The following is a 22530-nucleotide window of genomic DNA, read 5'->3' on the forward strand; positions in this document are numbered from 1 at the left end:
TCTTCCACACCAATTTCTTCTGATTTCCAAGCAAAGTATGCTTTGCAAATCAGACATGGCCATTATTTTACAACTGCTCCGAAATCAATTCTTCCATTTTTTTCGATTTCATTTGATACTTTTATTAGTATTTCTTCGCTTACCATTAACTTTTCTGAACATAATAAACAACGCCCTCCTCCACCAAATTTGGTAATTGAATTTGATGATCAATCTCTTTCAGATGAAATTTCATTAACAACTCCATCATTCACAAGACAATTCCGTCCTCCGTTAAATGCCAAAAAGTTATGCATACGGCAATCTCATTTTAATGACTTATGTAATTTACTTCGCATCACATCGCTCACAATACTCGGGCACTTCATCACATAGAAATTCATTTTTAATATAAGGGAAAAATCAAAATGTATATTTACATCATTTATAAAACAACTTTAGTTTTACTAAAAATAAATATCTAAAATTAACCAGATCGGCACTTTATATATAATTTTGCACCACCAATAAAAAAATGAATTTTTTTCCTTGTAGGTTTCATATTCTCATCTATTTATAAAATTCATCATGATTCACTGATGGAAAAAATAAATTTATGAAAGAAATAGATTAAAAATTACATTTCAAGAGTTCATAAATTTTTTTGATATAAAACATAAACCATTATATAACTCATGGAATTAAAAAGCATAAAAAAGCATTTTGCATCGCCTCTAATTTCCGCATAAGAACTATTGTTTGTCCGTTAACAGTAAAAAAGTTTAATGAGAAACGTTAAGTTTTAAACAAAAGTTAATTTCAGATATTATTTTTTATCTTAGATAATTTGTCAAAGAAATTATTCAAATTGATCATTTGCCTCCTTTACCATATCTGCGATATTTGCAGGCAATTGTTCTATTTTAGTATTATAAAATCTTTCCAATCCGGAGATCATTTTCATTTCCCTATTACAACATATGTTAATTGCTATACCTTTTCTACCGTATCGACCACTTCTTCCTATTCTATGTAAGTAACTCTCGTAATTATTCGGCATTTCGAAGTTAATCACAAGTGTAACCTGTTGTACGTCGATACCACGTGCGATCAAATCAGTGCCGACGAGAATTCGTGTCGCGCCGAGTCGGAATTGTTGCATAATGTTGTCACGTTCTGCTTGCGAGAGTCCAGAATGGATTGCAGAAACCATATGGTTCTTATTCACAAGTTGTTGTTTGATGTAATCAACAGCATCTTTAGTGTTTGCAAAAATGACGGCCTTCTGGATGCTAAAGAGCCCAAATAAGTCGTCTAATGTGATGAGTTTTTTGTCTTCGCGGCCAACATTGACATAAAATTGGCGAATACCATCAAGTGTTAATTGTTCGGCTTTGACTAATATCTTGATGGGATCAACCATAAGTTGCTCTGTGATGTTAAATATCTCGGGGGGAACAGTGGCTGAGAATAATAGGATTTGGATGGTCGGTTGTAAGTATTGGAAAATTTCTTGGATTTGTTGAATGAATCCTTGTGATAACATTTCATCTGCTTCATCAAGACAAATCATTGTAATGCCCTCACAACGTAAATGGCCTGTTTGAATTAAAGATAAGATACGACCAGGGGTACCAACAGCGATTTTAGGCTTCTCAATGGCTTTAGCTTGATCAGCAGACTCACTATGACCTCCTGTGAATAACTCAATTGTAAGATTGTCCATCTTAAATCCAATTACTTTCATAAATGTATATGTTTGTGTTGCAAGTTCTCGTGTAGGTGAAAGAACAAGGGCTTGAGTCTCGTCAAGATCAAGATCAATGTTATTTAATATACCTATGCTGAAAGCACCGGTTTTACCAGTTCCTGATTGGGCTTGCGCAATTACTTGTCTTTTTTCAATAACCGGTTGAATTGCAAGTGCCTGGATATCGGATGGATGTTTAAATCCATAACTATAGATACCATGAAGGAGTTGTTGTTTAAGTCCCATTTGTTCAAAATCATCAATACGTTGATCCCAATTTGCTACAAAGTTAGGGTTTTCTTCTGCGGGTTGTCCCCTGCGTCGGGAGAATTTCTGATTCCTTCTTTGGTGTGAAGACATTGGTTTCGAGATTTTAGTGGAATGACCAAAGCGGTCCACTCAATTTTTGGATGGTTTACATAATATTTGTTAAGTGATTTTTTGGTGATTTCGTTCCACTTTTGGACAAGAAAAAGTATTTTTTTTAAGTCAAAAAAAAAAAAAAATAATTTGTTTATAACAATTTATGCCTTTATGTTATCTTTATTTTAAAATAATATTTGTTTTTTTGGCTTTGGTATAACTTTTGGTGGTGCTGACACTCGTGGCTTTTTCACAACCACAGGTGATTCTTTCAAACCTAACGATTTACGTTCAGGTTTTGTAAGTCTGTCATTCTGTTTTCTTTGTTTCACTCGAATCATTTTCACCACTTTCTCAAATGTCATAGGGATTTCTGTTGGTTCTTCTGTCAAGTTCACTTCAGATAAAGAATAATCTCTTTGGAAGAATTTATCTACTCTTCTCAAGCTAATTATATATCCTGAAGCACTCATCATTCCTTCGAGTGGTATAACGGTTCCCGCTAAATAGGGGTGCTCCAAAGCCTCATCGGCCGATAACCGCTTTCTATCGTCAACACACATCAACTTTGATATTAAGTCCTGGCATTGCGGCGATAAATATGGTGGAATGGTGTATTCGCCACGTTTGATTTGCTCGAAAAGCTGTGCTTGTTTTCGTTTGGTCCAAGGAAGTTGACCTGTCATCATCGCATAAAAGATAACCCCAACACTCCAACAATCACTTTTCCTGCCATCATAACGATGACCAGAAATACATTGAGGAGAGGCATAACATGGAGAACCACATGGAGTATCAACCATACCATTGGCATCCATAAAACGTGATAATCCAAAATCTGATATCTTGATATGACCAACATTATCAAGAAGAATATTTTCTGGTTTAAGGTCACGATGAGAAACACCCATGGAATGAATATAACTGACTCCTTGGAGAATTTGTTTGAGAATTGGACGAGCTTGTTGATCTTGAAGCCTTTTGTTATCAACAATATGTTGGAATAATTCGCCACCAGGACAGAACTCAAGTAAGACATAGTAATAGTAATCATCTGCTAAAATATCAACTAATCCGACAATTGATGGATGATGCATTTGTTGATGTACCATAATTTCACATTCAAATTTTGCTTCTAATTTTTTCTGCTTGAGTCTTTGTTTTTCAATAACTTTACAAGCAAAAAACTCTTTTGATTTTGGATGGTATGCAAGTTTAACAACGCTGAAGGCGCCTTCACCAACTGTTCCTCTGATTTCATATGGTCCAATTGCCTTTGGGATTGGGTGTTCTAACGAATTTCCGATTGGTTCATCTTCATAAATATATTCTTCTTCTTCGTATTGTGCATTTTGATCAACGGCTTCTGTCAACCTAGACTCTGTTGCATATTTTGTTTTATTTGCGACTGCTACTGCGAAAATTTCGTCAGTATTTAGAAGGGCATTCCGTTGCTTCATCTAACAACGGTTTGTTCACAAAAAGTTCATAATTTCAATTTGTGTTCAATATTTCTTTTTCAGACAATGTTAAACAACAATATCCGGTGATACTCTAAATTTTTCATTAATTTCATATGAACATTATGTAAAACATTGAGTTGTGATTCGAATATTAATTTTTATTTAGTTGAAACTCTCTAACTATTCAATTTGAATCATTTTTTTTAATTCTGCTGTTCCAGATAAATAAACGGTCTGTTAACGTACAATTTTTACAAGTTTTAATTTTATCATTTTTTGATACACATTTTAAAATATTATGAGCTGATGAAAATCAAGAATTAACGATGAGAAAATACATTTGATATTGCAATAAATATATATTCATTTTGCAGTTATTTAATGAAATTATTATTTGCTCTTTTATTTTTGTAAGTATAGATTTTTTGATTAAATAATGCATAAATCATAATATATGTATTAATTATACACTACATTTGTTTTCTGTTTTTGGTGTTTGATATATTTTTAACAGGAAAGTCAAGTGAAATTTGCTTCTGCGTGTCAAATAACATATTTCATTGAAGCAGTATTGAAATAACGATGGCGGTTCGAAATATTACCGGTTTTCATACATTCAAAATTCAATATAATTTTTTCTGATTGTATTTGAAACTTTTTGAGTTCCTTCAAGCGCATCATCGCCGATATTATATTCTTTATTTCGTTTTTTGCTCATTTTGTCAGTTAAATGAGGGTATTTGCTGTCACTTTTCAATACAGGTTTGGCTCATTTCCATTCGTGTTCATCTTCCGATTGCAAAAACACTGAAACTCACGTCATCAAAAGTATTACAAACGATGCGAACCAAAGATTAGACGGTTGAGGCTCCCTGTTCCGTTTTTCACTGATTTATTGTTAAGTCTCTGAACATTCACCAAAAATGTGGTACCTCTTCGTGATTTGCCCTGTACTACTCTTTTGCTCATTTCAATTTTTACCAATAAATTCAGACTCGGCGATTTTTAACCATCAATTATCTATTTTTCAAACACCAAAAAGAAAAACTTACCTTGCATTTGATTCCAAAAGAGACTCATATTCTAATAGAAACAACCGATCTTTCCTTCAAACAACAAATTTTTTTATGTTAAGAAATAATAAATCAAATCGATTTTACTTTAATGCAGTAATGCATCGTTACAATTTCCCTTTGCCACCACTGTTAATTCCATTTGGTAAGCATAATTTTAAATTCTTTTCTTTGGCATTTGATAATTTTACACAGAAAGAAAATGCCTCAATATCAATGAAAAATAATTTTAAAAAAGAAATGCTTAAGCTAAATGAAATGTTTCAGGTCCTAATGTTTATTTTGGGATTTTTTTTGTATTTAAAAAATAAAGTAATTTTTGAACCTAAATTTCTATCTAATGAAATGAAAGTAAAAGAAAAGAAAAAAATTGAAACTATTTTTGTATTTGTTCTGTTTTTTGCAAATTCATTGCAAATATTTAACTATGATAATTCAACACTTTCAATCATGAATTCAAATGAATTTGAAGATATTGATAAATATCAAAACATAACAAAATGTATAATTATCAGTGAAAATATTTATTCAATTCCAAACAGTGTATTTTCAGAATGGCCTTCAGTTGTTTCAGTTAATTTTGGTAACTCAGTCACAAATATTGGAATTAATGTGTTTTTTTCATGTTTTAATTTAGAAACGATTATATTTGGAGGAAATGTTACAGAAATTGGTGGTTCATCATTTTCATTGTGTTCATCAATCAAAAACATTACAATTCCAAATTCAGTTACAACAATTGGAAATTCAGCATTTGCATTATGTTCTAATTTAAGGATATTAACACTTGGAAATGGAATAATAGAAATTGGAGGTTCAGCATTTGGGAATTGTTATAATCTTGAATGCATTTATTATTATGGAGATAAAGAACCAAATATTGGTGAAGGTGCATTTTATAATGTTTCAACAAGTGTTATCACATATTCAACATATGTAGAGGATCATTTTGGAAGTTTGGGTGTTGTTAGCGAATCTGCAGAAGGAATATGCGAACCACTTCCAACACATTCATTTAGTCAATCAAATACACTCACAAAATCAAATACTTTTTCTAATTCAAATACATTTACTGCGTCGTTACAAAGTGATATTTCATTATCATTTTCATATACATTAACAGTTACATTATCAATTACACATTCATTAACTGTTTATGAAACAAAAACGAAAACATTTTCATTATATATAAATAATTCAACATTTTCATATATTGAAACAGAATTTATTTATTACAGTTACACAATTGTTATTTATTCGACTTATTATAATTATTATTCCAATTTCTTTACAATGTTTCATACTTCGAATGAAAATTCACCAAATGGAATTACGACAAATGCTTTGATTGGAATTATTTGCGGATCATTTGCATTTGTTTTGGTCATTGTTGGAATTGTTATATTTTTAGTGAGAAGTAATAACAAGAAAGAAAAATCGAAATCAAAGTTACAATTTAAGGACACGACAACGTCAAGTACAAAGCAAATCGAAGAAGTAAATAGTTTAGTTGAAGATATTGTGAAAGAAGATGAAGACAATTGGTTATGAATAAAATGTGTAATAATGAAAATTTTTTGATTCAATGTATATTCAAAAATTATGTGTTGTCATATAAAATAAAATGAAATCATATTAACGATAATATCGTTTTGACTTTTTAAAGTTTTCTATCATTTCATTTTAATAAGAAATTCTGAATTTTGAAGATGTATAACTGTTATTAATGACTTTAGATATAACAAAATAAATATTGTTGAACAACGAAAAATAATTTTAAATTATGCTTACATTTACATTGAATATTGAATGTTTTTGAATGAAATGTGATAAACTTTACTTGGATTCATTATTCTTTAAATCAAAAAATAATATTTAAATAAAAGATACAATGAAAAGGATTTTGTATATCAAGAACTCTTTATATTGTGCTTATTTTATATAAAATAATGAACTTAAAAATCAAAAAATAGAAGAATTTCTAATGTTTCAAAAAAAAAGATGAATTTCATGATGATGAAAACAATTTAAATGAATAAACGACATATCATTTTAAAGCATAAACTCAACACTATAACATATATTCATTATATTATTTAAAAAGTGTCTTTATAATGATTTAAAGTCGTTTCTTTAATTTACATTTTCAAATATTCAAAGAAATGTTTGAAAATTAAATAGAAAAACTACAAATAAACAACAAGTTTTTTAAAGTTTAACCGTGAGATTTTAACCTTTTGAGACGGCCGATGTTTATTTAGTGAAGGTCTTAAAATATATTGCAAGTTGAAACATGAAAATCCTTCATTTGTTCATCATTTTAGATACAGTTGAACGTTTTAAAGACGATACAAATCTTATTACACCTTCTGTTATTCAAGAAGAAATGTTCCAAATACGAACCCACGAAAAAAAGGAAGGAATGACTTACAAATATGATAGGGAAGTATCAATTAATGAAATTATGAACAAAAAAATTCAAAAGATTTTCATAATAATTATAATTTTTTTGATAAACAAAATATTTTTAAATTTGACACAAAACATTGAATATACAACAATTGTACGTCAAGATTTTAATAACAAACAAAAATTTCGAAGAACATATTTTTCAAACATTTTGAAAAAAGACTTCGAAATTGATATATTTGACAAAGATATCACATTTGAGGAAACGTTACACAAATATTATGAAGATATATCTTCTCTAAAAGGCGAATTTTCACGTTTTTTTATGATGCTAAACGATAACGAAGAAGGGCCAAACGTTTTGAATGATTTACTTCATTTAACTGTCATTTTTTCAATTATATTTTCGGTTATTTATATCAAATTTTATCAGAAAAAACACGGTTTCAGTTCAGAAAATATTGACGACCAAATATATATTGAAAGTAAAAGAAAAGAAAAAAATTGAAACTATTTTTGTATTTGTTCTGTTTTTTTTTTTTTTTTTTCAAATATTTAACTATGATAATTCAACACTTTCAATCATGAATTCAAATGAATTTGAAGATATTGATAAATATCAAAACATAACAAAATGTATAATTATCAGTGAAAATATTTATTCAATTCCAAACAGTGTATTTTCAGAATGGCCTTCAGTTGTTTCAGTTAATTTTGGTAACTCAGTCACAAATATTGGAATTAATGTGTTTTTTTTCATGTTTTAATTTAGAAACGATTATATTTGGAGGAAATGTTACAGAAATTGGTGGTTCATCATTTTCATTGTGTTCATCAATCAAAAACATTACAATTCCAAATTCAGTTACAACAATTGGAAATTCAGCATTTGCATTATGTTCTAATTTAAGGATATTAACACTTGGAAATGGAATAATAGAAATTGGAGGTTCAGCATTTGGGAATTGTTATAATCTTGAATGCATTTATTATTATGGAGATAAAGAACCAAATATTGGTGAAGGTGCATTTTATAATGTTTCAACAAGTGTTATCACATATTCAACATATGTAGAGGATCATTTTGGAAGTTTGGGTGTTGTTAGCGAATCTGCAGAAGGAATATGCGAACCACTTCCAACACATTCATTTAGTCAATCAAATACACTCACAAAATCAAATACCTATGCACAGTCAGACCCAATTTCATTCTCAGAATTATATTCATTTAGTCAATCTAATACATTTTCTAATTCAAATGCATTTACTGCGTCGTTACAAAGTGATGTTTCATTATCATTTTCATATACATTAACAGTTACATTATCAATTACACATTCATTAACTATTTATGAAACAAAAACGAAAACATTTTCATTATATATCAATAATTGGACATTTTCATATATTGAAACAGAATTTATTTATTACAGTTACACAATTGTTATTTATTCGACTTATTATAATTATTATTCCAATTTCTTTACAATGTTTTACACTAATGATAATGATAATAATAATCAAAACAATGATAATCAAACAACGATTATTATCATTTCAGTTTGTGTAATTGTTTTAGTCATATTGATTATCATCTTATTAATTATATTAATGAAACATATTCGAAATAAAAAAGAAGAAATATATGAAAATGATAAATCAGAAGAAAATGAAAATGAGACTACTAACACATTTACTACAGGAATAAGTAACATAAATATTGAAGAAGATCCATTTGCGGAAGATTTTCAAGAAGAAAAATTTATTGAACAAATATAATATAATATAATATGATTATCAATAAAATATAGTTTTTATTAATATTTGATATTTGTATTTTGTTTTTTAATCAAAGTTTCAATATATAATACAAATTAAACTCAGTTATATAGTTAAATGAAACTTTTCAATGTTTAAAAATATTTTCGTTAAATTTTTTGAAATATATTTTGTTAATTCATAAAAAAGATGTGTATCGTTAAACGTTCTTCAATGTTTTGTGGGGAAGGGTTCTGTTTTGATAATTTCAAGAAAACATCAATTGATTCCTGGATTTCACTTACCAATTGCTTTCCAAGGTATCCTTTTTTATATATTTTAGATTGCATTTGCAGCTGTCATCTTGTTCGATCTTCTCTAAAAATTAAGACTCCAATTTTCTCACTTATTCTCACTTTTTTAATGACAACTAGTAGCGATAACATTGCTTCATTAATAGTTAATCACCAACTTGCCATATTTACAAATGATTCACTTTTTCCAACATTTTTAATAATCTGGCTTTTATTTAATTATTCACCATTTGATATTGTTAGGCTGATATCTCGATTTTTTTCACCTCTTCTTTCCATTATTAGGGGATATTTAGCCGGTCGAGATATAATTCTTTCAATGGATCTAGCACTTCATTTCAAGTTATATGATCTATGGATATTTAACATAGTTTTTTCTACCTTATTTGGGACAACGAAATACATCTTAATGACAGTATTTGGATGTATTGTCCGACAAAATCCGCGAAGTTTTGGCCCAATTTTGTTTGAACATTCAGTTGCGTCATCAGTATATTACTTTTTTACTGATTACGGAGCTTTTATCCCTTTGTTTACCTTCGACAAGCAAAAAGTTGCTGCGATTTCCATTGCAACAATTACTTTTTTGAGTTTGCTGAGGCTTTTTGTGAAAGATATTTACTATGCAAAGGCATGGAATGCGTTTGAGAAAATCGGCGGATTCTTTATCCCATACTATGGGAAAATGTGGATTCCCCATTTCCAATAGATACAACAATATTTTTGTGTTAGTAAAATGTATATTTAATATTATTCTTCTTTTTGAGTTTCATCTTTTATATGTTTAAATTTAATTATTACTTATATGTATATCAAAGTAATTTTTTTGAGGCATTTATTCATGTAAAGAATGAACATATTTTTTTTGTTATTTTTTATTTATCTTTACTTAAATAAGAATTTGATATTTTCGATTTTTCTAATTTATCTAATTTATCTGCATTCATACATAATATATCATAAAAATAGAATTCCCTTAAAAAGGGCAAACTCTACTCAAATTTTCAAAAATCATGATAATGCCTCTATATATAAATAACAGTTGTGATTTTTAATTTAAACACTTCAAAACATTATGTAAATCATTCTACGCAACACATCAAAGCCATTTTTCGTTCACACAATTTGATCAACAAATACAAAATATAAATTATTTATTAATTTCTTCTCTCATAAATATGCGTTTAGCCTATCGTGAATTTCCATCAATTTTCTATTTATATTATCGGTTAAACTTATTCTACTTGTGAACTTTAGCATTGCCTTAATTTCGCTCAAGTTTTCCTTCAAGTTCAGCGACAAGTACTCAATGATTCTCAAGGACACAGTCCCGATGAGTGTAGAAACATCCAAATTCGTCATCACCCAATTCACTGCGTTATCGACTTCGTCCAAACTCATCGGGAAAACTTTCGACAAATTTTTCACTTTCTTCATTGCTTCGATGTTATTTCCGATATCGAACAAGTTTAACACCGCCAAAACGTTTAATAAAATTCGAATATTTGTTAATTTAGCAACTACGAATTCATCATAATTCGAAGATTCATCAAATTGTAACAAGAACTCATTCATGTTTTCCTTTAATATTTGTCGATCATTTTGATTTATTTGATCAGCTCTATTTAACACATATAATGATATATTAATTCCAATCATTTTAATTTTTTCGATATTTTGTTCATTTAATAAATGTAATATTAAAGTTGTACATAAAGAAATAGAATTAACAAACTCTTCAAATGTTAATAATGTGAAATCACTTTCAATATTTAAAAACATATTAAACGCTTTTTCGAAATCAGAACAAATAATTAATAACTTTAACGATGAATAAGAAATCTGATTCTTTAAGATATAATTTTGTATCATATTAATTGCTGATTTTTGTCCGTGGACATTTATGTCGACAAATTGTTGTTTCTTTGGATCTAATGTATTTAAATATGAAATAAATATATTTTCATCATTCACAAATGATAAATAATCAATCGCTTCTAAATACATTGAATTCGGTAATAAATTTACAAACTCATTAATGATCATTGATAATAATTCATCTCCTTCCCATAAATTTAATGACTTTAATATCATACAAATATGTAATGTTTCAATCGGAAAGATCCTCGAGGAAAATAATTGATCTACTGATTCTTGGAATTGTAAACATATTAATAATATCATCGAATATATAAAACGTGAGTTCCCTTGACTAAAATGTTTCGATGCTTCTTCACGTATAATGTTTTGGATGTCAACAAGTGATCCTGAATCACAGCCAAAACGTAACGGTGATAAAACACAGAACAAATAATCTTCAATTGTATCCATCGCTGACGTTTGTGGATGCTGTAACTCAAAGCCAACTGCAAATGAATAACATTGAAGTTTGAACTGTTCTTCGGGTGTCGATTGAAGTGTGTCATTAAGAACTGAACAATTCTTAGCTGATGACGTCGGAGCATTACCTTCAAGAACAAAATTTTCGAAATGCTCAAGAAATTCATTGGTTTCAGGATAATTCCGACAGATCTGTTTGACAACTTCAAAATTACCAGAGCGAATAGCAATCCAAATGTTGGCCCATGGCGCTTTCGCATTGGGGAAATTCTTGGAAACGTATAAATCAATGTCGCTTTCAGTGAGTTCGGTTTTGGATGGAAAATTGATTGTCATAAATTGATGATGAAGAAAGTCTAATGAACCAATTATCATTAAGTGTGTCTTAAGAGAAAGATCGGAGAGGTCATCAATGACATTTTGAAGGATGTAGCGAAGTGCAATAAAATAATCAAGTTTAACTTGGTTATTACCACTAAGAGGATGGAGCTTGGAATATTCGTCAAGAGACTGAATGGATCGCTCTAAAATTTCGGGCGCTGTTGGTAAAGGAGTGGATTGAACATTACGTGCAAAAATAACAGCCTCTTCAGAATAGCTGGAATAAAGAGAACCTTGGGTTGGGAAGAAATGAGAACTGGGAATTTTGTAATTAGGTATTGTGTTTTCGGCCATGTTCATTAAATCTTGAGTAATGCTATCCCATTCATCATCAAGTTCATTTCGTGTGGAACGCTCAAAAAGCTCAAGAGCTGTTCTAGGTATCTTTGTAGATTGAATTGCTTCTTTTGATTGCATTAAATTGGGTTCAGATTGTTCTGACCTTAAGGACTCCTCCATCTCTTTTATTACACGCTCTGTTTTGGCAGAATCAATGCCTTGCTGTGCTAATAAAAATTGACCATTTAAATTTGACGTTTGATCTTTTTCAATTCGCTTGAAGAAATCGCTAAGTTGTGATATCCCAATTGTCATCGAAGAGTCGTTCTTATAATTTCTTTCAATGGCTTCTGTTTCATGAAGGATATCGTCGAGCGAATCGTCCATGTTGACCTTTTGTTGACCGTTAACATTCTGTGAGCCAACTTAACGTACGCATAACATGGAAACTTTCATTGCATCAACGTACACACATTTTGTGTATTTGATATTCACATAAAACAGCAGTAAAGAAATATGGAGAATAAAAAAAATATTTAATATTCTCATTTTTGATTCTTTTCATGCAAGCACAATACTCATTTAACTGTTGAATTTGTATTACATATTGTAACTATGATTAAAAAACAAAATACAAATATCAAATATTAATAAAAACTGTATTTTATTGATAATTATATTATATTTGTTCAATAAACTTTTCTTCTTGAAAATCTTCGGCGAATGGATCTTCTTCAATATTTATGTTACTTATTCCTGTAGTAAATGTATTCATAGTTTCATTTTCATTTTCATTTTCTTCTGATTTATCATTTTCATATATTTCTTCTTTTTTATTTCGAATATGTTTCATTAATATAATTAATAAGATGATAATCAATATGACTAAAACAATTACACAAACTGAAACGATAATAATCGTTGTTTGATTATCATTGTTTTGATTATTATTATCATTATCATTAGTGTAAAACATTGTAAAGAAATTGGAATAATAATTATAATAAGTCGAATAAATAACAATTGTGTAACTGTAATAAATAAATTCTGTTTCAATATATGAAAATGTCCAATTATTTATATATAATGAAAATGTTTTCGTTTTTGTTTCATAAATAGTTAATGAATGTGTAATTGATAATGTAACTGTTAATGTATATGAAAATGATAATGAAATATCACTTTGTAACGAAGCAGTAAATGTATTTGAATTAGAAAAAGTATTTGATTTTGTGAGTGTATTTGATTGACTAAATGAATGTGTTGGAAGTGGTTCGCATATTCCTTCTGCAGATTCGCTAACAACACCCAAACTTCCAAAATGATCCTCTACATATGTTGGATATGTGATAACACTTGTTGAAACATTATAAAATGCACCTTCACCAATATTTGGTTCTGAATCTCCATAATAATAAATGCATTCAAGATTATAACAATTCCCAAATGCTGAACCTCCAATTTCTATTATTCCATTTCCAAGTGTTAATATCATTAAATTAGAACATGATGAAAATGCATAACTTCCAATTGTTGTAACTGAATTTGGAATTGTAATGTTTTTGATTGATGAACACAATGAAAATGATGAACCACCAATTGTTATAACATTTCCTCCAAATATAATCGTTTCTAAATTAAAACATGAAAAAAACACATTAATTCCAATATTTGTGACTGAGTTACCAAAATTAACTGAAACAACTGAAGGCCATTCTGAAAATACACTGTTTGGAATTGAATAAATATTTTCACTGATAATTATACATTTTGTTATGTTTTGATATTTATCAATATCTTCAAATTCATTTGAATTCATGATTGATAGTGTTGAATCATCTTCATGAAATATTTCATAAGAATTCATGAAAAACAGAAAAAATACAAAAATAGTTTCAATTTTTTTCTTTTCTTTTACTTTCAATATATATTTGGTCGTCAATATTTTCTGAACGGAAACCGTATTTTTCTGATAAAATTTGATATAAATAACCGAAAATATAATTGAAAAAATGACAGTTAAATGAAGTAAATCATTCAAAACGTTTGGCCCTTCTTCGTTATCGTTTAGCATCATAAAAAAACGTGAAAATTCGCCTTTTAGAGAAGATATATCTTCATAATATTTGTGTAACGTTTCCTCAAATGTGATATCTTTGTCAAATATATCAATTTCGAAGTCTTTTTTCAAAATGTTTGAAAAAAATATGTTCTTCGAAATTTTTTGTTTGTTATTAAAATCTTGACGTACAATTGTTGTATATTCAATGTTTTGTGTCAAATTTAAAAATATTTTGTTTATCAAAAAATTATAATTATTATGAAATCTTTTGAATTTTTTGTTCATAATTTCATTAATTGATACTTCCCTATCACATTTGTAAGTCACTCCTTCCTTGTTTTCGTGGGTTTGTATTTGTAACATTTCTTCTTGAATAACAGAAGGTGTAATAAGATTTGTATCGTCTTTAAAACGTTCAACTGTATCTAAAATGATGAACAAATGAAGGATTTTCATGTTTCAACTTGCAATATATTTTAAGACCTTCACTAAATAAAACATCGGCCGTCTCAAAAGGTTAAAATCTCACGGTTAAACTTTAAAAAACTTGTTGTTTATTTGTAGTTTTTCTATTTAATTTTCAAACATTTCTTTGAATATTTGAAAATGTAAATTAAAGAAACGACTTTAAATCATTATAAAGACACTTTTAAATAATATAATGAATATATGTTATAGTGTTGAGTTTATGCTTTAAAATGATATGTCGTTTATTCATTTAAATTGTTTTCATCATCATGAAATTCATCTTTTTTTTTGAAACATTAGAAATTCTTCTATTTTTTTTTTTTTAAGTTCATTATTTTATATAAAATAAGCACAATATAAAGAGTTCTTGATATACAAAATCCTTTTCATTGTATCTTTTATTTAAATATTATTTTTTGATTTAAAGAATAATGAATCCAAGTAAAGTTTATCACATTTCATTCAAAAACATTCAATATTCAATGTAAATGTAAGCATAATTTAAAATTATTTTTCGTTGTTCAACAATAATTATTTTGTTATATCTAAAGTCATTAATAACAGTTATACATCTTCAAAATTCAGAATTTCTTATTAAAATGAAATGATAGAAAACTTAAAAAGAAAATTTGACATTATTTTCGTTTTCTTCATTTCTATGTGAATTTGAACACATTAAAAAAAATCAAGTTAATTAATGACTTTATTTTTATTAAAAAAAGACATAAAAGTTACTGGTCAGGCTTTGCTTCAAGCTCTTTCTTTTCTGCATCTTCATTCTGTTCAACTTCTTCTTCTCTGTTCTCTTCTTCCGTACATTTATCATTTTCATTTTCGTTTTCATCTTTTTGTTCATTTTGTTCTTCTTTCTCTTCATCGCTACTAAGGAAGTCATTGCTTTGATTTTCTTCCTCTTCTTCGATTTCTTCCTCTTCGTAATATTTCACGTCGCCTTCCAATGGGAAATATAATGGAAGAAGTCGACAGTAAACAGCGACATCGCGTCTGAGGAAGACAACAAAAATGATTCTGTCAACTTTAGGTCTATTTTCGGGGATTTCGAGATATTCTCTGACAACGCGTAACGCAATTTTTGTGGCGGGTTGTATTGGATATCCGTAAATGCCTGTGGAAATGCAACAAAGTGCAACACTACGAATCTTATCACCATCAATAAATGCAAGAGTTGACTTATATACTTCTTCAAGTTTATCTGGATGCTCACCAACTGGTCCAACAGCATGAATAACATATTTAGATGGGAGCTTAAAGCCAGGAGTCAACGCAGCTTTGCCTGTTGGAGTGTGTCCGATCTTTTTGCATTCATGTGCTAATTCTTTACCAGCAGCTGAATGAATTGCACCGCAGATACCACCACCTGGAAGTAAATCAGAGTTTGCAGCATTTACAATAGCATCAACTTCAAGTTCAGTGGAATCACCATTTGGTAAAAAAGAAATTAGAGAATTAATTTCTGAATTTGGCTGAAAAATAACTGATTCAGGAGAAGGCTTACGTATTAGTGGTGTCACACGTGGTCCATAATCTTTCCATGTTGGAATTTGGGCCAGTTTTATAAAACTTTCTTTTTCTTCTTGCTCCATCTGAGACATGTTATGTGAAATCACAAAGAATGGCAAAGAAAAAAATCATTTTTGCTGATCCTAACAGTGTTAAAACTCCTTCTGCGACTTTAACACTGGCTCATCACAATTGGTTTTATTGAAATTTTCAAGATTAAAAAATATTGATTTGGAGTGATGAAAAATCAAAAAAACGACACGAACCAGATTCGAACTGATGAGGGATAAACCCATGGGGACTCAAATCCCACGCCTTAACCACTCGGCCATCGTGCCTTCATTTCCTTTAAAGGATCAATTATATGAAGTAAATAATTTTAAGAAGAAAATTTATTCTGTTGTTTTTTTTACATATTGTACAATATTATTTAATATGATACTTATCTAAAATATTTAACATTTTATTGAAACACTATGGAAGGAAGCTTTGATTTATCCTGTAAATCTCGATGCTATTCTCTTTCTGTTTGTAATCTGCATTCACAACTCTACATGAAGACAAATTTACTATTCTTTCCAACGCCAAAATTTCTTTATTTCTTTCACACAACTTTGTTTTTAGGACATCAATTTCATCTTTTTTACTATTTAGCTCATTTTTTATTGCTTTCATTTCCTCTAAAACCTCATTTTGCTTCACTTTATATTTCATTATCTCATTATTGCTCACAGAAATTTCATCTTTTTTCTTTTCTATTTCACAGTTTAACTCATTTATTTTAATATTTAACTTTTGATTTTCATTTTCTATTTCATTTAATTTCGAAATTATTTTTTCTAATTTTGATGGATGTATTAATTTCGAGTTTTCTTCAGCTATACATTGTATTCTTTCTTTATATTTATCAATGATTTTTTGTGCGTTTTCAATGTTTTCTGTTCGTTCTTCGTAATATAATTTTAAGTTATTAAATTCTTCGTTTTTCTTTTGTATTTCTCTTTTCACATTAATTAATTCATTTGTTAACTCTAAAAATGTATTACTAATTTCTTTAAGTTTAAAATCAAATGAATATTTTGTTGGAATTGTTAAGTTATGTAAAGAATTTTCATCAAATATTTGATTCTTTAAATTTTTAATTTTGTTCCATCGACATGTAAAAATTACTGTTAACACAACAGTTCTTAAACTTTGTTCTTTCTTTCCGATTATACTTTCATATAGTTCATTAATAAAGTCTATAGCTTCTTTGTAACATTGTGCAATTTTTCTTGAAAATAAATTCCTGAGACGGTTTTGCTGTGTAAACCTTTGAATTATTTCATTTTCTTTTTTATAACTTTCGAATTCCATTAATAGCTGCGAATATTCATTCGTTTTATCCAATTTTTCTGGAAATGTTTGGATTTTTTGCTGGAGTTCATCTATTTCCTTTTTTGCTGAAGAAAGAAGTATTTTATTTTCTTCTGCTAATGTAATCGCATCAAATGCTTCACGAGCTTTTTTACGAATGTTAACCCATTCATGTAAAGGATCATCTTCCACATGTAATATGTCTTCGAGGACTTGAAATTCTGATTCGTAATGATGTAAAATTGATTCAATTTGCTGTACATGCGTTTTGTGCTGTTGCGTTTGTTCTGTAATAATTTCGCGAATACGCTTTGAGGCGTTGATGCGCTTTTGGAGCTCGAGCGAAATGCTGTGGTTCTCTTTCCTTAAGATGTTAATAGCAATGTTCCGCCTGTTGATTTTGTTCTGCAAATGGTGAATGAGTTTGGAATTGTCGTCTTTGCTTTCGTTTTGTTGAATTGCATTGTTGAAGACTTTATTTTGATGTTCTAATTCTTGGATTTTGTTGTTGAGTTTTTGATTTTGTTGCTTTAATTCATTTATTATATTAATGTTATCATCGTTTTGACTTTCCAATATTTGCATTTTGTTGTTGAGTTTTTGATTTTGTTGCTTTAATTCATTTATTATATTAATGTTATCATTGTTTTGACTTTCCAATATTTGCATTTTGTTGTTGTGGTCTTTGTCTTTCTGTTGGAATTCATTTATTTTGTTGATGTAACTATCGTTTTGATGTTTTAACTTTTGTATTTTATTATTGTAATTATGATTTTGATCTTCTAGTTTTCGCATTTTTTGGTTGCTTTCATTGCTTTGATTTTCTAATTCTTGAATTCTGGTTTTGAGCTTTTTGTTTTGTTGTTTTAATTCATGTATTTTATTGTTAAGACTTTGCATTTGACTTTCTAATGTTTGCGCTTTGTTATCATTGTTTTTGCTTTGTTTTAATTCATTTATTTTATTGTTATATTCTTTATTCTGATTTACTAATTCATGAATTTTGTTTTTAAGTATTTGGTTTTGTTGTTCTAATTGTTGTACTTTGATAATAAGGTTTTTGTTTTGTTCATCTAATTCTTTTATTTTGTCTTTGTAATTATTATTCTGTTGTTCTAGTTCTAGTATTTTGTCTGTGAGATCTTTGTTTGTAATTTTTTCATTATTTGATTCCGTTATCTTTTTCTTGTCATCATCCATAGGCTCGGCTGTTGGGGCTTCTTTAAGGAGAGCTTCTCTTAATTCTTTCACAATATTTTTTAATTGCTGAATTTCTTGTTCGTATTGTTTTTTTTGAAATGCAAATTCAGCTATAAGAATTTTCTGTGATTCATCAGATAATTTAAGTTTTGATCTAAGCGTTATTGATTCTTCTCTGTAATGAAGCAATTTTTTTATTTTATTTTCTAAAGATTCTAAAAGCGTGCTTTTTGCAGATCTGCTTTCTGCAAACGACCTTACTTCTGTCATGCAATTCACTAGCTTTTCTAGATCACTAGAAGATCCTGAATGAGAATGAGTTAAAGAATTTTCGAAATCATCCATATCAGAATACGTTTAAAATATCTCAAGAAACAGCAAAAACAAACTTATCCACAATATTGCGTTAAAAATAAGATTATATTTACTTTAAACATATTGGCCATCTTGTTTGACAATTTGTAGTTTAGTATTTTTAGAACAAAAAGTAATTATTTTATTTAATACACCATATTTCAATTTTGTTTTTTTGTGTGACTTCTATTTTTGATGCTTTAATAAGCTTCTTTTTTAGATATGAGAGAATTGATGGGTCAATAACGAAACGTCTTTTTAATTCATCCATGGAAATACTTCCTCTTTTGTATAACAATGTTTCAACATGCTGTTGTAAGATGTTAGATTGTTGAACAATCGAATTTGCATTTGCAACGCGAATGAAATACCATGCAGTACAAAAGATTCCTGAGAAAATAAAAAACAATGGGCTCGAAAGCAATCCAAAAACAAAGAAGACAACAGAAAGCATAGATGTAATATGACTAGCAATTTTATATTTGACTTTAAATTCCAATTTTTTTGTTATTGGAGTTGGCGTTTGAGATCGACTTGACCTAGACGAATTTCGTGATATGTGAGTTTCGAATATATTTTGTGGCACAGGAGATGTTTGTCTTTGTTTAGGATTCTTGTTACTTGACTCAATTTTTGATTTTTGATTTTTTAAATAAATTGATAAAAGCTGTAATCTTGTAGCATTATTTGGCACCTCTACGCCTTCTTGTTTAAGGCTTTTAATTAGCTCATCTTTAGTGAGCTTCTTTGGATCAGTTCCTTTCATTTTACCAGAATTTCAACCGTTAACTCAATTCACCAAAATACGTTTATGAGGATTACGTTTACTTTGAACCAAAAAGTGACTATTCAATATTTTCAAAACTTTACTTACCTGATTGTGCTTTTGCAAGTTGTTGTGCAAACTCTGGGTGCTCGCGTGTAAGCTTTTCAATCATTTCACGATTCTTGATTTCTTCAGTTGTTGGTAAGCCGGCAGCTTTTGCGCGTTGATCATACATCATCTTTTCGACAGTCTGACGTGTTTCTGGATCGAGATCAGAAAGTTTGCTATTCTCTGGTTCGATCTTAGATACGTCAATCTCTGGATCACCAACAATCACGTTTTTCCACCAATGCATTCCAGTCTTTTTAACAAGATAAACTTGAATTTCACGTCCATCTTTAACATCAGCAATTGTCCATGATGAATCACCAGGCTTCACTTCTTCTGAAAGATCACCATCAATTATTGGTGTTTTTCCTTTGATTCCTACGATCAAGTGATTTTTTTTAATTTGGCAATTAACCATTTTTCCTGGTATCCCGGCCTCAACAATAACAGACACAGTGACATCTTCTAAAGTTTGTTCCCAAGTGTATGGAAGCTCGTTGGACATTTTCCTATAAATGGCCGGCTATTTTCAAAATCTTGTTTTGTGCGCCTTGCCGGCAAATTCGGTTCAAAACATAAAAGGTAAGCCGTTTACAAAATGCGCTGCAAAAAATCGTTAGCCTGCTCAAAAGTTAAATTATAAACAATTAGAAATGCATATGTAACTTTTATTCAATTGGTGAGCTAATAAATCAAAGGATCAATCTAACTTTTTTTCAAATCAAATTTTGAAATATCAAAAAAATACTCTGGTATTATGTCATCAAACAGGTGTACACTCAAATATCCTTTACCCAGTTTTGATATTTATAATAATCAATTTTAAAAAAAGAATAGTAATAAAACCAATGATTTGAATGTCAAATTCATATTTTCTTTACTTCTGGTTGGATTTCTCCACAGTTATAAATTTCACAAACTGCTTTTGGAATTCCACTTGGTGAACCTTGTTTTTCAATTTCCTTGACAATATCCATTCCTTCTATTACTCGTCCAAACACAACATGGTGTCCATCAAGCCAAGGGCAAGGAACTGTTGTGATGAAGAATTGACTTCCATTTGTATTTGGTCCAGCATTCGCCATTGATACAAGCCCAGGAATTTGATGTGGAATTTCAAAATTCTCATCCTCAAATCTTTCTCCATATATTGATTCACCACCAGTTCCATTTCCTCTTGTGAAATCTCCTCCTTGAATCATAAATTGTGGAATAATACGGTGGAATTTTGAGCCTTTGTAATGGAGAGGTTTCTTTGATTTACCTTCTCCTTTTTCTCCAGTACATATTGCACGGAAATTTTCAGTTGTCTTTGGAACCCAATCAGCAAACAATTCAAAAACAATCCTTCCAATGTCTTTGTCATCTATCTTTATATCAAAAAATGTTTTTGGGCGAATGATTTTACCGCTCATTGGAGAAATGGTCCGATATATTACATAAAAGTGACATAATAAGAACTTTTTTTTCAGAACTAAAAATTTTGAGAAATTACAAATAAAAAAAAACAGCAATTTGTCATGGATGAAAACAATCAAACAATAATTATTGACAATGGTTCTGATACGTGTAAGGTCGGTTTTTCTAATGAAGAAGCACCACGCGCAATTTTCCCTTCTGTTGTTGGCTTCCCAAAATATGTTGCAACATATTGGAATTCCAATTTACGCGATTCATATATTGGTAATGAAGCTTTCGATAAGGCAGGTCTTCTTATCCTCAAGTACCCGATTGAACATGGTTTTGTTACAAACTGGGACAAAATGGAAAAGATATGGTGCCATGCCTTCTACAACGAATTACGTGTTGATCCAGCAGAGTATGCAGTTCTTCTTACAGAAGCTCCAACGAGTCCAAAAGGGATGCGTGAAAAGATGCTTCAAATTCATTTCGAAACATTCAATGTTCCAGCATGCTACATTTGTACGCAACCTGTTCTTTCCCTTTATTCAACAGATTGTGTCACTGGTGTTGTTTTAGAGTCAGGTGATGGTGCTTCTTTCGCAGTTCCAATTTACGAAGGTTACTCTTTCCCGCACGCCATTAAGGGTTTCAATCTTGCCGGTCGTGACATTACGTCATATCTCCAAAAGATCCTTATCCAACGTGGCTATCTTCTTACCACATTCAATGAAAGGAAAATTGTTCGTGACATCAAAGAAATCATTGCATACGTTGCACTTGATTATGATGAAGAACTTGCAAAAGCAGACACAACATCCGAATGTGATATCTCATACGCACTTCCAAATGGTGACGTCATCAGCATTGGAAATGAGCGCTTCAGATGTACGGAACTTCTTTTTAGACCATATTTTGGAGGATTTGACTTCGACGGCATTGATCAATATCTTTTTGCATCCATTATGGAATGCGGCGCTGATGTCCGCAAGGATCTCTTTGGGAACATTCTTCTATCAGGAGGCAACACGATGTTTGAAGGATTTGCAGAACGAAATGCTTAATCTTGCACCAACTACGATGAAGATCAATGTTGTTTCACCACCAGAACGCAAATATTCTGCGTGGATTGGAGGATGTAAACTTGCGTCACTCTCTACATTCCCACAGATGGTTATAACACGT

General features: G+C 29.6%; 7 protein-coding genes across 7 annotated transcripts; 1 reads left to right on the plus strand and 6 right to left on the minus strand.

The window, feature by feature from the left end:
• Positions 1 to 838: 838 nt before the first annotated feature.
• Positions 839 to 2089, minus strand: GO595_008675 (ATP-dependent RNA helicase eIF4A; the record flags this gene model as incomplete). Its single annotated transcript, XM_067922275.1, has 1 exon — positions 839 to 2089. The coding sequence occupies one exon, from the start codon at positions 2087 to 2089 to the stop codon at positions 839 to 841; it is 1251 nt and encodes a 416-aa protein (XP_067771441.1).
• A 188-nt stretch (positions 2090 to 2277) lies between these two features.
• GO595_008676 (CAMK family protein kinase) lies at positions 2278 to 3552 on the minus strand (the record flags this gene model as incomplete). Its single annotated transcript, XM_067922276.1, has 1 exon — positions 2278 to 3552. The coding sequence occupies one exon, from the start codon at positions 3550 to 3552 to the stop codon at positions 2278 to 2280; it is 1275 nt and encodes a 424-aa protein (XP_067771442.1).
• Positions 3553 to 10293: 6741 nt separating this feature from the next.
• Positions 10294 to 12496, minus strand: GO595_008677 (uncharacterized protein; the record flags this gene model as incomplete). Its single annotated transcript, XM_067922277.1, has 2 exons — positions 10294 to 10298; positions 11308 to 12496. 2 exons carry the CDS (start codon positions 12494 to 12496, stop codon positions 10294 to 10296), a joined length of 1194 nt encoding a protein of 397 aa, XP_067771443.1.
• Positions 12497 to 15370: 2874 nt separating this feature from the next.
• On the minus strand, positions 15371 to 16252 carry GO595_008678 (Appr-1-p processing enzyme family protein; the record flags this gene model as incomplete). Its single annotated transcript, XM_067922278.1, has 1 exon — positions 15371 to 16252. The coding sequence occupies one exon, from the start codon at positions 16250 to 16252 to the stop codon at positions 15371 to 15373; it is 882 nt and encodes a 293-aa protein (XP_067771444.1).
• A 3684-nt stretch (positions 16253 to 19936) lies between these two features.
• Positions 19937 to 20449, minus strand: GO595_008679 (protein BOBBER 1; the record flags this gene model as incomplete). Its single annotated transcript, XM_067922280.1, has 1 exon — positions 19937 to 20449. One exon carries the CDS (start codon positions 20447 to 20449, stop codon positions 19937 to 19939), a length of 513 nt encoding a protein of 170 aa, XP_067771445.1.
• Positions 20450 to 20810: 361 nt separating this feature from the next.
• GO595_008680 (peptidylprolyl isomerase) lies at positions 20811 to 21359 on the minus strand (the record flags this gene model as incomplete). Its single annotated transcript, XM_067922281.1, has 1 exon — positions 20811 to 21359. One exon carries the CDS (start codon positions 21357 to 21359, stop codon positions 20811 to 20813), a length of 549 nt encoding a protein of 182 aa, XP_067771446.1.
• Positions 21360 to 21464: 105 nt separating this feature from the next.
• GO595_008681 (actin) lies at positions 21465 to 22409 on the plus strand (the record flags this gene model as incomplete). Its single annotated transcript, XM_067922282.1, has 1 exon — positions 21465 to 22409. The coding sequence occupies one exon, from the start codon at positions 21465 to 21467 to the stop codon at positions 22407 to 22409; it is 945 nt and encodes a 314-aa protein (XP_067771447.1).
• Between the last annotated feature and the right edge of the window lie 121 nt (positions 22410 to 22530).

This window comes from Histomonas meleagridis (genome assembly GCF_020186115.1).
Source record: "Histomonas meleagridis strain 2922-C6/04-10x chromosome Unknown contig_68, whole genome shotgun sequence".
Lineage (NCBI taxonomy): Eukaryota > Parabasalia > Tritrichomonadida > Dientamoebidae > Histomonas > Histomonas meleagridis.